We start from the raw sequence: 12,226 nt of genomic DNA, 5'->3' as shown, positions 1-12,226 counted from the left end.
TTTTTTTTTTTTTTTTTTCCTTTTTCTCTTTTTCGTACTTCTTCCCTTCCCTTCTTTTCCCTTAATCGATTTCCACATTTTTTCCACCTCTTTCCCAATAGTTATACATGTGTACAAAGCCACAAAAGCCCAAATACACACACACACACGCAATGTATGTATGTATGTATGTATGTATGTATGTATTTATTTATTTTTTTTATCATTTTCCTCTCTCTCTCTTTCTCTCTCGCTTCTCTCCACTCTTTCTACGCCCACTTTCCCAGTATTGTCATAATGCCTGCGCCAATCCACAGTGCGGCGTACATTGCAAAAGTCTTCGATACACGATGTGGTGCTGTGGCCCCGGTGAAGGCCCGCAGGTCCGCCGGGAAGTCGCTGAGAAGTAACGTGAAGCCCAAGTACAGCATTATCCCACCGCAGACTGAGTCAAACACCGCCTGCAGAGTGACAAATACGGAACCCGTCATGGACACATTCGTCCCCTTCACCACTCCTATACCAATGACGATGCCAATAGGCACAGAGGTAGCATAGATCATAATAAAGAATATCTCCATGCAAAGATTCATAGTGGCTTCTGCCAATCGTGAGCCCAGTGCGAGACCCTCAAAGATTTGATGGAGTGTTAATGCCACAAGTAATGCCTGAGTTTCCGAGTCGTTGGCGATGCCAACAGAGACTCCCAGAAAGACACTGTGTAGCGCCAATCCAAATTCCATGAATACCGCAGATGCGATACGCCGAGCACTGTCAAGGCGTGCTGTAGACACGGTACCGTGGTTATGGCATCCAGCCAGAGTGGCCGCACTGTTATCAGGCGCCGTAGTCATTTCCTGTGTTGTTCTTCCTCCCCGCTCTACTTCGAGACCAGACTGTTCATACTCATCCGGTGGAGAATAGCCGGCATCACGCTTTGACCATCCCTCAACTAAAGAATCCATCTGTACATCCATCAAGTGCATTAACATCGCTGAAACCATAGCAAGTAGAAGAGAATACGCATCAAATGAATCTTGTAGTACAGATGGTACGCAATCCTTCAGAAAACCAAGAATACCTTGGTTTAGCAAATGAACCATGGCCACAGACATAACAACACCAGTAGATATACACTTACCAAGTACGATTAAAAATGGATGCATGCGAAGTGCAGGTACGTACTTCCCGAGAAGTGGAAGTGTCGTCCCCAGAGAAGAGGCAAACAAAAGAACAAAAATTGCCCAAACATGCAATTGCACAGAGTAAGCACCCCTAGAGGAAACACAAGAATGTAAACCTCTACGATTATACGGATGAGTAATTGGGCAATTCTCGTTATTCATTTCCTCATACAGTGCAGTATAACGCGAATGAAGCGTGTCGCATTTACCAGTGATATCTGCCATATTAAAAAAAAAAAAAAAAATTCTTGTCAAGAATGAAAATAAAATGCAATTTATCCAATCCCTTTCTTCTTTCTTTTTTTTGTTTTGTTATGATTTTTGATTTAAAATGATAAAAAAAGAAAAAAAAAGGAAAAAAAAAAAAAGAAAACCACTACGTAATGAAGACATTAATACTAGTTGAAAAATCAAAATGAAGTAGTCAAGTCCATGGAATTTGCTATTTTTTTTTCTTTTTTCTTTCTTTCTTTTTTTCATCTTTTAACTTTCCCCCCACCCTCTCTTGGTTATATTCCCAAAGGGAATAAACGCTTTGCTAAATAATCAGGAAAACTAATTTGAAAAAAAAAAAAAACTTCGTTGATACATGTATGTATGGTTTATTTCTTTATTTCTTTTTTCAACAAACTCCATAAACCATAGGAATAACAATGGGAGATCTTGTAGTACCACCACACTACATTCTTCTCATGATACCTGGGAGACTTCTTCACATCCTTACACTGGCACATCCACACAATTTGAAATATATAACAGTAATAATAATAATAATAAATGGTGATTATTATTATTATTATTATTATTATTATTATTATTATTATTATTTATTATTAATGATAATAATAAACACCCACATCTACAAACACCCCACACCCAGAAATATCCTTTGTTCGATTTTTTTTTCTTTTTTTCGTTTGCTTCTGTATTACTCCCTCCTTTTTACACGCGCACTTCACCCTTTTTTTTTCTTTTTTTTTTTTGTTACCTATCAGCAGAAATGTGTTTTTCATTGTATTTTTTTTTTTTTTCTGTTTTCTTCCTCCAGTTTCGACTATCCGTGTATAGATAAGGTCACATCCCATTAACGAATGTGCCTAACAGGGAAAATCTCACTGAATTTAAATGTGGGTTTCAACAAGAATGTATTGAAAACCACCCAAAGATGCCTTTTTTTTTTTTTTTCTTTTTTTACAATTGCGGCTATCATATTATCCTCATCGTATTACAACATATTAATATATCCAATCCCAATATTATGGACTCCCACCTACACGAGAGAACCCAAAAAAAAAAAAAAATCAAAAGAGAAAAAAGAAAAGAAAGAAAAAAAAAAAAAACAAGGAACAGGATGTGTACATTACACATTAGTGCCAGTTTGCTAGCACTGCCATAATGGCTGCCCCTCCCCATAGTGCCACAAACATCGCCAAACATTTCCATAAACGATGTTTTTCCTTTATGCCTGCATGTCTACGAAGATCTGCTGGGAAGTCATTCAACAAGAGTCCAAAACCCAAATAAAGTAAAATTCCACCACCAACGGCATTCACAATGGCCTGCAGAACCACAAAGACTGGTCCAGTAACCGACACATTCGAACCTTGCATGGTGATAAGTCCAATCGCTGCGCCAACAGGGACAGAAAATGAAAAGATAAGAGTTAGTAATATCTCCATTCCTGAATGCATAGATGCTTCTGCAAGTCTTGAACCCAGCGCAAGTCCTTCAAATAGTTGATGGAAGGATAGTGCCACAAGTAATGTCTTTGTACTTGAGTCATCTGTGATCCCCACAGAGATACCCAAGAATACACTATGCAGTGTTAAACCGAATTCCATCAAAACAGCAGCAGCAATACGACGTGCCCCAGTCAGACGAGTTAAAGTACCAACACCGGTTCCTTGACAACATCCTCTAAGCTCACACATTGATGAAGGTTCTGCACAACATCCTTCTACATTACATGTAGATGATCCTTGATTACGTTTTATATCCTCTTCATTTCCATCCACTACTCCAGTAGAAGAAGAACAACCCCTGTTTTCAGCTTCCATAGACCATTTTTCAAGTAATAAATCCATTACAACATCTACCATATGCATTAGCAAAGCTGCTACCATCGCAAACAACAAGGCGTATGCATCGTATGTGCTGCTTTGGAGTGCTGTAGGTACACAATCCTCCATAAAACTGTGCAAACTATGATTTAACATGGTAAGCAACGCAACAGCCATAACCACACCTGTAGAGACACACTTAGCAATGACAACCGCAAACAAATTCATACGAAGGGCTGGCACATATTTTCCAGCAAGTGGCATAATTGTTCCCAGAAAGGATGCCACTAAAAGAATGAATATAGCGGCAACGTGCAAAGGAACAGAGTACGCACCGTGCGTGGCACTACAGCCGCCATGATGGCCGTGACCGCCGTGCTCCATGTGCCCCTCATCTCCACTGCTGCTGTGCGAGTGGGCGTGAGAGTGAGAGTGAGAGTGAGAGTCCATCGAGAGACACGGGGCGCCGCTGTCGTCCAGCATGGAGGAGAGCTTTGAAAGGAGAGAAGCGCAGGTGTCACCACCCATACTATGGCCTGAGTGGTCCATCGTGCTTTTTTTTCTTTTTTGTTTTTCCTTTTCTCTGTTCTGTTCTGTTCTGTTCTTTCGCTTTGTAAACGCCCTTTCTGTTCCTCTATAAAGAACGATTGCTTTTTTTTTTTGATGGCAGAGGGATTTTCTTATTTTCCTTTTTGTTTTACGTGACAGAAGAAAATAAAAGAAAAAGAATAGAAAAGAATACTGTTTAAGCCTCTTTTTTTTTTTTCTTTGATGATTTTTTTTTTCTTTTCACAGAGAGCAAGGGTTCAAACAAGGTAGAAGACCACAAGAAAAAGAAAATAATCTTAGCCTTACTTCTACTATATAAACAAGAACAGAAGAACAAAAAGAAAAACCCTGTATTTAACCTCCACGAATTGAAACCCCATCGTGTATATAAAAAATAAATTGTATTTTCCCAGACACTTATTTATTCAAAAACATCCTAACAGAACCAACGAAATGAAAGTGTACTGAGAAGCCCCTTTTTAGCCCGCTCCCCGCTCGGGGGCGGAGAGGGTTTAGTTGTTGGTTTGGGCTTTTCAGAAACTTACGATTGACAGACTGTAAGAGATTGGAAAGAAAACTCATTTTCCTAAATGTTTACACCCCCAGTACAAGACTTGCTAAGTAAAAAACAACAGTAAGACTCGATCATTCTTTTCGCACGCGGACCAAAAAAAAAGGGAGGAGAGGAACATAATCTAGGCAATACAGGAAAAAAAAAATAATAAGAATCCCGCATATATATATATATATTCAACGTTTGGTCCAGTTGACAATAAATTCGCACCAAGAGGAAAGAAATTCCCTTCCCTTATTCCCAAAAGGTAGAAATTGTGGTTACTTTATTCCATTCCATTTTCCCTTTTTTTTTATTTATTTATTCCATTCTTTGTCACTTAAAAAGACTCTCGATAAACACGGCGATACCAATTCTTTTCAAAAACAAGTTCATTATTCATCCTTGCCTTAATCTCTGCATGTATATGAAGATAATCCGCATCACATGTCTGCCGGGTATTAATGTCAATATCTGCCTCCCATCCCGGGCGTCCCATTTTCATTTTTTGTGTAATACTGTAATAAGCCGAAAGTGGATCCTTGTTAGAAAGTCGCAACTCACGCTTTAAGTTGTGTTCCACGGTGGTATCAATTTCATCAAAGCGGTAAACACCCTCGCCAAAGACACCACCCACTCCGTCTGTAATGCAGGTCCACTCATCCTTCGTGATATCGTACGTGATGGAGCGATTCACAAATCCTGGACGGAGTTTCGTAATGGGTGTGGGAACGGCTGTTTCTGGTTTCGGATTGGGACCTGCAGTGGCGTTCGTCGTGAGTACGGGAAGAGAAAATCTCGCACTGTCAAGATCCAATCTTAATGTGTTGATTTCAGGAGAAACCCAAAACATTGGCCAAAAACTGTTTGCCAGAGAAAGGCGTATTCGGTGTCCTTTAGAAAAACGATAACCACAGTAATCTAATTTAATAGACACCAATAATTCTTTCCCTTCCTGTAAATACATAATTTCTTTACCATCCATAGATAGTGTTAAATTTTTTATACCAAATGAAACACGTCTAACTGCACCATCTGGTGCGACATCACTTAGTTGAGCAAATAGCATTGCTTTAGGTTTATCACATGTGAGTCTTACCGTAAATGTAGGGATACCCAAGATATCTATATCCTGATTTAGTATAGGACCATCAAATACCATAGCAAGACCATCATCCAGGCGTTGATCAGCAGGACTTTCACCTGATACTCCAGCTCCCATCCATTCACCTGAAAGTAAACCATGATTCAAAGGAGTTTTAAGTAAAACATATCTAAACTCCTTATTTACTGTATCATTGGTATCTAATAATCTGCCATTATCAAGTAACATAGTCTGCACCGTACAATGAGAATGAATAGAAGGAGATAAAGTGACCCAATGACCCTCACTTTGAGGGCGTTGAACATTAGGTGGCATATAATGTTCAATCCATACTTTTAATGATTCTTCAGTTTTCCCATCTTCTTTATTTTTTAACCACTTATCCCACCAGTTAAGAGACTCTTGTAAGAAACCTATAGCCGGTTCTGGAACACCATCTTGTGGATAAATATGCGCCCAGGGTCCTACAATTCCCTTTACTGGACACCTTATATTTGGGAGTAACGTAAATACACAATTCGTATATGAATCTGCCCATCCACTTACTGCCATTACAGGAATATTTATAGAATTATAATGCTCACAAACTGACCCATGCATCCAATACTGATCATATGTTTGATGTTCTGTCCAGTCTGCAATATTCAGTGGCATATTTTCCAGACGATGAAGCCACATATCTTTCCATCGTTCTCCAACAATAACAGGATCTATTGGACGTGATTGATACGCTAACATAATGGAACCCCACCAAAAATTATCATTAAGAAGACAACCATCTTTCCAGTGAATATCACTTGTAAAGCGGTTATCTGAGAAACAAACTGTTATAATAGCTTCTAATCCTGCTGGACGACGTGCCGCTACTTGAAGTGAATTAAATCCTCCCCAAGACTTTCCCATCATACCAATACGACCATTACACCATACCTGATTTCTTATCCATTCAATAACCTCAAGAGCATCCTCTTGTTCTTGAAGAAGGTATTCATCTAGTAAAAGACCATCTGACTCACCACTTCCACGCATATCTACACGAACACAAGCATATCCATGGCCTGCGAAATAACCATGCATAGGCTCATCACGAGTCCTCGTTCCATCTCGTTTACGATATGGAATATATTCTAATATGGCAGGTTGTGGTTTACCATCTAATGGGAGCCAGAGGCGGCATGAGAGACGGGTGCCATCACTCAATGGGATCCAGTCATTTTCAATCACTTTGACTTTATGGGGAAGTTTATGAACAATATGTTTTTGCATTGTAAACTTTTTATAATTCTTTTTTTTTTCTTTCTTTCCTTTCGTTTTTTTTTTTCTCTTTTGCTCTCTTTTTGTAACTGATATATGAAATTCAATAAATAAAAACAAGAAGAGTTTTTTTTTTCTTCTTTATTTTGTTTTTGTTTTTTTTAGTTTTTAATCTTCTATTTATGGAATGAGGAAGTTGAGAGAAAGGAAGAAAGTAAATAATGAATGAACAACAAGAAATAAAAAATAAAAAAACATCAAGTAGGAATATTGATTTGAGATATACAATATATAAATTACGATTTAGTATCAAAGTAATATGTGATTCAAATGCATCTAGAGATTTTTAACACTGTCTCCTTTTTTTTTTCCCATTTACCTTTCTTTCTCATTAAAAGAGAGAGAGAGAGGGGAAAAAAAGAGATAAATTATACAGTGACACTCAATTATCTTCGTAGATGCCCAAATTCTTCATAATTCGAGAGAAAACAGCCTTATCTTCAATTACACGATAATGATGCAGGCGTGTATAAAGGTTAGCATGTCCCTTAACGGTTTTTCGAAGTTCCATCGTATATCGAACAATGTTCCGCATAGGAACAATTGCCTTCACTGATCTTCCATCTTCTTGAATATCTACTGTAACAGCCTTACGTTCATTTAATGAGCTTACGAGTGGTCCAATATAAGTTGGCTCTGTCAAATGAACCTCCACTTCCATCATTGGCTCAAGTGCGGCAAGGTGGGATTTGGGCACAGAACGTAATAACTCCAATACAAGTGAACGAGCTGCTTGTGCCAATGGTCGTTCTGTTAATTGTGTACTACTAAGTTTTCGAAGTCCTGTCAGTATGACTTGTACACCATGTAGAGGAAGACCCGCGAGTGGTCCGAGATGAGAGCAGTCGGCAACAGCGCTACTAAATACTTCTGTGAGAAGTCGAAGTTCTTCTTTGGCGTTGCGGTGATAATCCTCCGTACGGCGACGGCGATCACCGTGTTGGTGTTGTGAAGATGATAATGATGAAGTTGCATTAGAAAGAAACTGAGAGGCAAAATCGGGATCTACGATAAAGCAGCATTTTTGACTCGGTGTACAGGAGTCATCCGCCTCTAGTAGAGGTCGCAGCAAAAGTGAACACTCTATATAAGGGAGTTCATTATAGGTCCCTACTTTTTGGGATAATTCTACAGATTCCTTAATGACTTCACGATACTCTATGATAGCACGTAATAGACGACATTTAAGTTGATATTCATGCTCTAATCTTGACATGACAATTTCAAGATGAAGTTCCCCCATTCCACTTATCACCATTTGTCCAAAATCATTCTTGTGAACACATAAACTTGGGTCTTCAAAACTTAATTCCTCTAAAGCATTTTCCAGAAAAGGAATTTGTTGTTTTGTTGCCGCTTCAATAGAAAAAGAAATTACAGGTGGTGGAGCATCAATACCTTCAAGTGTAAAAACTTCTTTAGAAGCATCTTTTGTATTAAACTGTACATGCTTCGGTGAATGAAAAAGGGTAGCACCTGTTTTTGTATGCTGCATAAAAGCTGCTCCAATTTCTCCTGCTACAAGTTGTGGAACCTCTACTTGGTGATTTGCATGCATAACATATAATTTTTCAATAGTTTCATGACGATTATTGGTATTATTTACAAGTGTCATTTTTGGAGTTAACTTACCACTATATATTCGGAAAAATACCAAAGGTTGACGTTTTCCTTTTGGACCTGTAGCATGTGTTACTTTAAATGCTAATGCTAATAAGGGAACATGATGAATAGCTGAAGCTGATGGAAGTGGAACAATCTCCTTCTCACGTGTATAACCTGTTAGTGGTCGATCTACAGGAGATGGTAAATAATATGTAATAGCATCTAATAAGGGTTGTACACCTTGATCTCGTCTAGAGGCTCCACATAGTACTGGCATAAGAGGTCTTTCAACATCTTGCCGTAGTGTTTGTCGACGAATAGCTGCACGAAGTACATCACATGAGATGAGACTCTCCGCCTTTTCCTCATCCCCGTCTGCCTCATCCAGTGCGGCAATCACCGCATCCGACAGAGTGTCATCGAGTTTTGTTAATGTAGAAAAGAGTGTATGCCGTGCGTTAAGAGCGGCTTTTATAATGTGATCAGGTTCACAATTAGTCAAACGCAAATCTCTCACTTCCATCTCTGCCCCGTGTTTACCGTTGAAACGACATGTTCGCATCTCCACTACATCCACTACCCCTTCAAAGCCACCGTCTTCTGCGGTGAGGGGAAGTTGCAGGAGTAGTGGCTCTACCTCCAACTTGGTGCGAATCGATTCCACAGACTTTTGAAAGTTGGCGTTGTATTTATCCATTTTATTTAAGAATCCAATAACGGGCGTGCCAAACTTTCGGCTTTGACGCAGTACGGTGTGGCTCTGCGCCTGAACCCCGGCGGAGGCATCGAAGAGGGCCACCACGCCGTCCACCACCCGCATGGCCCGCTCCACCTCCACCGTAAAGTCCACGTGGCCGGGAGTGTCGATGAGATGAATGGCGTGCCCCCGCCAGTGTAGAGATACAGCCGCGGATTGAATCGTAATGCCGCGATCCATTTCCTCCTTCATGAAGTCTGTGGTGGTGGTCCCACTGTCAACATCCCCAATACGTTTAACAACACCAGCGTAGAAAAGCATACGCTCCGTGGTGGTGGTCTTGCCAGCATCAATATGGGCTACTACACCAATATTCCGCATACGTGCAATAGATGCCTCTAATGCCTCTCCCTTTCCATCAAATGAATTCATTGTTGTTTTTGTTTTTGTTGTTGTTGTTGCTGTTGTGTGTGAAGAGTATAGTGATGAAGAGCATGTTAACTGCCGCACTATTACTCTTGTGGTGCAATGCCAGAGAGGGACTTTCCGCTGCCAATGTAATGCAACATACTGTCGAAGCATATCAAATCAGTGGAGAGGAAGAGGATCCCTATATACATTGTTAATGTTTACAGAGACAAGAGGGAAATAAAAAAAATAAAAAAGAAGTGAATAAATAAAAAGAATAAAGAGATGTCAAAAAAGAGATCAGATGATTTTAAACAGAGATGGTAAAAAACAAAAAAAAAATTCCAAATAAACAAAAAAAAAAAAAAATCGTATCCGTAAAAACGAAATTAAATCGAAAAAGGAATAATAAAAAAAAAAAAGAAGGATGTGAACATGAACAAGCTGATGATGTTGATATTGATGATAACAGAATAAATGAATGAAAAAAGAGGTTAAAAACGGAAATATTGTTCTGTTTACATCATAAATAAAAACACCACACATAGTCATACATATAAGAATATATGTATTCATTACAATGGTGGAGTTAACTTGAACATAAATAGACACACACATCACATACTTACGTATATAATTTCTCATTTTGAATGTCGCTTCCAAAGTGGAAATGAAGACTTCTGATAATTTTATTAAGGATTACATCACTTTCGTTTATTGGTGTTGTTGTTTTTTTTTTTTTTTTTGGTGAATTAGAACGTTGCTTCTTTATTTTCACTTCTTTTTTGTTTTTCCTTTTTTACTTCTTTTCCATTGCGGCCATCTTCTGCACCCGCCGCACATGCCGCTCCTCCCCGCTGAAGGGTGTCTGCAGGAATGTAATGATGATCTCGCGGATCACCTCCACGCCGGTGGTGCGCTCGCCGACACACACCACGTTGGCGTCGTTGTGCATGCGGCACATCGCGGCGGTGTAGTGATCGTGGCAGAGCGCCGCCCGCACGCCCGGCACTTTATTCGCCGCGATGGACATCCCGATGCCGCTGCCGCACGCCAACACGCCGCAGTCCGCCTCGCCGCTGGCCACCATCGCCGCCACGCGCTGGGCGTAGTCGGGGTAGTCGACCGGGTCCGCGGACTCCGGGCCGCAGTAGACCGGCACGAACTCCTCGCCGGCATCCTGCACGTACCGCATGAGATTCGAGCGGATGGCGAACCCCGCCTGATCCGTGCCAATAGCAACCTTTCGCACCATGAGTTCTTTTTTTTATTTTATTTTTACTTGTTTTGTGTTGGATGTAGTTTTATGGGGTTCTTGTGGAATGCTTCGTGTGGGTTCCTTGATTTGGGTTTATCTAGGAAGAATATATTGATCTTATTAGTGGTATTATTATTATTATTATTATTATTATTATTATTATTATTATTATTATTATTATTATTATTATTATTATTATTTTTATTATTTTTATTGGGTGGGGGAGAGTTTGCAAGAGAAGAAAAAGGAAGATAAAGGGAAAAGGCAGAAGGGTAAATGTATAACAAGCATGGGCAGCAGACCAAGTACATTTTTTTTTGTATATATAGATTATATTTACAAACAAAATCAGATATTAGACAGTTCGTGACAAGGAGAGAGAGAGAGTTGGAGGAGATAACAACACAAATAAAAGAGCACACAAAGACAAAAATAAACAGAAGAAATAAAGCGCAGACACATACACACACACACACACACAGACAGACAGACAGACAGACAGACACATAAAAACAATTTCAGTCGCAAAACGAGTGTTTCCACATACCTAGAGTAGAGCAAAATACCTTCCTTATACAGCTCTGCAAGGAAGATCACCTTCTACTTCTTGTTTCTTTTTTCGTTCTTTTTTACAGCAAAGGAGGATCCAGAAGGCACCCATTAGAGAAATTGCCTTTTTTTTCTTTTCTTTTCTTTTCTTTTCTTTTTTGCAAGAGGAAGGGGTAGAGGAAGGAATAAAAAGGGAAAGGGGGTGGGGGAACTCGCACATAAATTTAAAGAAAAGGGAATATTTCAGAAACGTTCTTTCTCTTTCTTTTTCTTTCACCTCTCTCTCTCTCTCTCTCTCTCTTTCTCTTTCTTTTTCTCTTTCTTGTTATGTTGTTCTCGCATAGGACTCATACTCTTTTTTTTTTTTGTTGCTGTTTTGCCTGTAAATAGCAGTGAGCCAAGAGATATTTCTTGCCAAATGTTTTCTACGTAATATTTGACCAATATATTCACTTCAACTGTATCCTTGTTGCTGTGATTATTGCTGATGATAATGAAATCCCAGCGGTAACAGTTTATTTCAGTTTTCCATCAGTTTTTTTTTTTTTTTCTTTTACTTCTTGTGTTTATTGTTTTGTTTTGTTTTTCTCTTTTCTTTTTTTTTTTCGTTTTCGTATTCATCTGTGATCTGCAAATGAAAAATAAATGCTGCATTGCACTCATGCATTACTGCTCTCTACCCACTATCACACGGCGCTCTCACTTTTCGCTCTCACATACCCCCACCCACATATATATATATATATATATATATATATATATATATATATATATATATAGACACATATATAGACACACCCATGAAAAAGGGAAGAAACAAGAACAATAATAATAATTTAAAAAAAAAAAAAAAATTATATATTTTTTCCTTTTTCTTATTTTTTCTTTCCTTCTTTCTTTATTTCTTACTATCTTACTTTCTTTCTTCTTCCTTCTACACCACCCCCCACCTCCCACCTTCCGCA

The 12,226-nt window shown here is 39.0% G+C and overlaps 5 protein-coding genes across 5 annotated transcripts; all 5 read right to left on the bottom strand.

The window, feature by feature from the left end:
* Positions 1-248: 248 nt before the first annotated feature.
* TM35_000242300 (ZIP Zn transporter) lies at positions 249-1,388 on the bottom strand (the record flags this gene model as incomplete). The annotated part of the gene is made up of 1 exon (XM_029027642.1): positions 249-1,388. The coding sequence occupies one exon, from the start codon at positions 1,386-1,388 to the stop codon at positions 249-251; it is 1,140 nt and encodes a 379-aa protein (XP_028881146.1).
* Positions 1,389-2,530: 1,142 nt separating this feature from the next.
* Positions 2,531-3,751, bottom strand: TM35_000242290 (putative cation transporter; the record flags this gene model as incomplete). The annotated part of the gene is made up of 1 exon (XM_029027641.1): positions 2,531-3,751. One exon carries the CDS (start codon positions 3,749-3,751, stop codon positions 2,531-2,533), a length of 1,221 nt encoding a protein of 406 aa, XP_028881145.1.
* A 914-nt stretch (positions 3,752-4,665) lies between these two features.
* TM35_000242280 (putative dipeptidyl-peptidase) lies at positions 4,666-6,696 on the bottom strand (the record flags this gene model as incomplete). The annotated part of the gene is made up of 1 exon (XM_029027640.1): positions 4,666-6,696. The coding sequence occupies one exon, from the start codon at positions 6,694-6,696 to the stop codon at positions 4,666-4,668; it is 2,031 nt and encodes a 676-aa protein (XP_028881144.1).
* Positions 6,697-7,126: 430 nt separating this feature from the next.
* TM35_000242270 (putative elongation factor G2-like protein) lies at positions 7,127-9,628 on the bottom strand (the record flags this gene model as incomplete). Its single annotated transcript, XM_029027639.1, has 1 exon — positions 7,127-9,628. The coding sequence occupies one exon, from the start codon at positions 9,626-9,628 to the stop codon at positions 7,127-7,129; it is 2,502 nt and encodes an 833-aa protein (XP_028881143.1).
* Positions 9,629-10,253: 625 nt separating this feature from the next.
* TM35_000242260 (ribose 5-phosphate isomerase) lies at positions 10,254-10,709 on the bottom strand (the record flags this gene model as incomplete). Its single annotated transcript, XM_029027638.1, has 1 exon — positions 10,254-10,709. The coding sequence occupies one exon, from the start codon at positions 10,707-10,709 to the stop codon at positions 10,254-10,256; it is 456 nt and encodes a 151-aa protein (XP_028881142.1).
* Between the last annotated feature and the right edge of the window lie 1,517 nt (positions 10,710-12,226).

This window comes from Trypanosoma theileri, assembly GCF_002087225.1.
Source record: "Trypanosoma theileri isolate Edinburgh chromosome Unknown TM35_Tth_24_V1, whole genome shotgun sequence".
In the NCBI taxonomy this organism is placed as follows: Eukaryota; Euglenozoa; class Kinetoplastea; order Trypanosomatida; family Trypanosomatidae; genus Trypanosoma; species Trypanosoma theileri.
The sequence above is the reverse complement of the archived record's forward strand: the minus strand, read 5'-3'. Positions and strand labels throughout refer to the sequence as shown.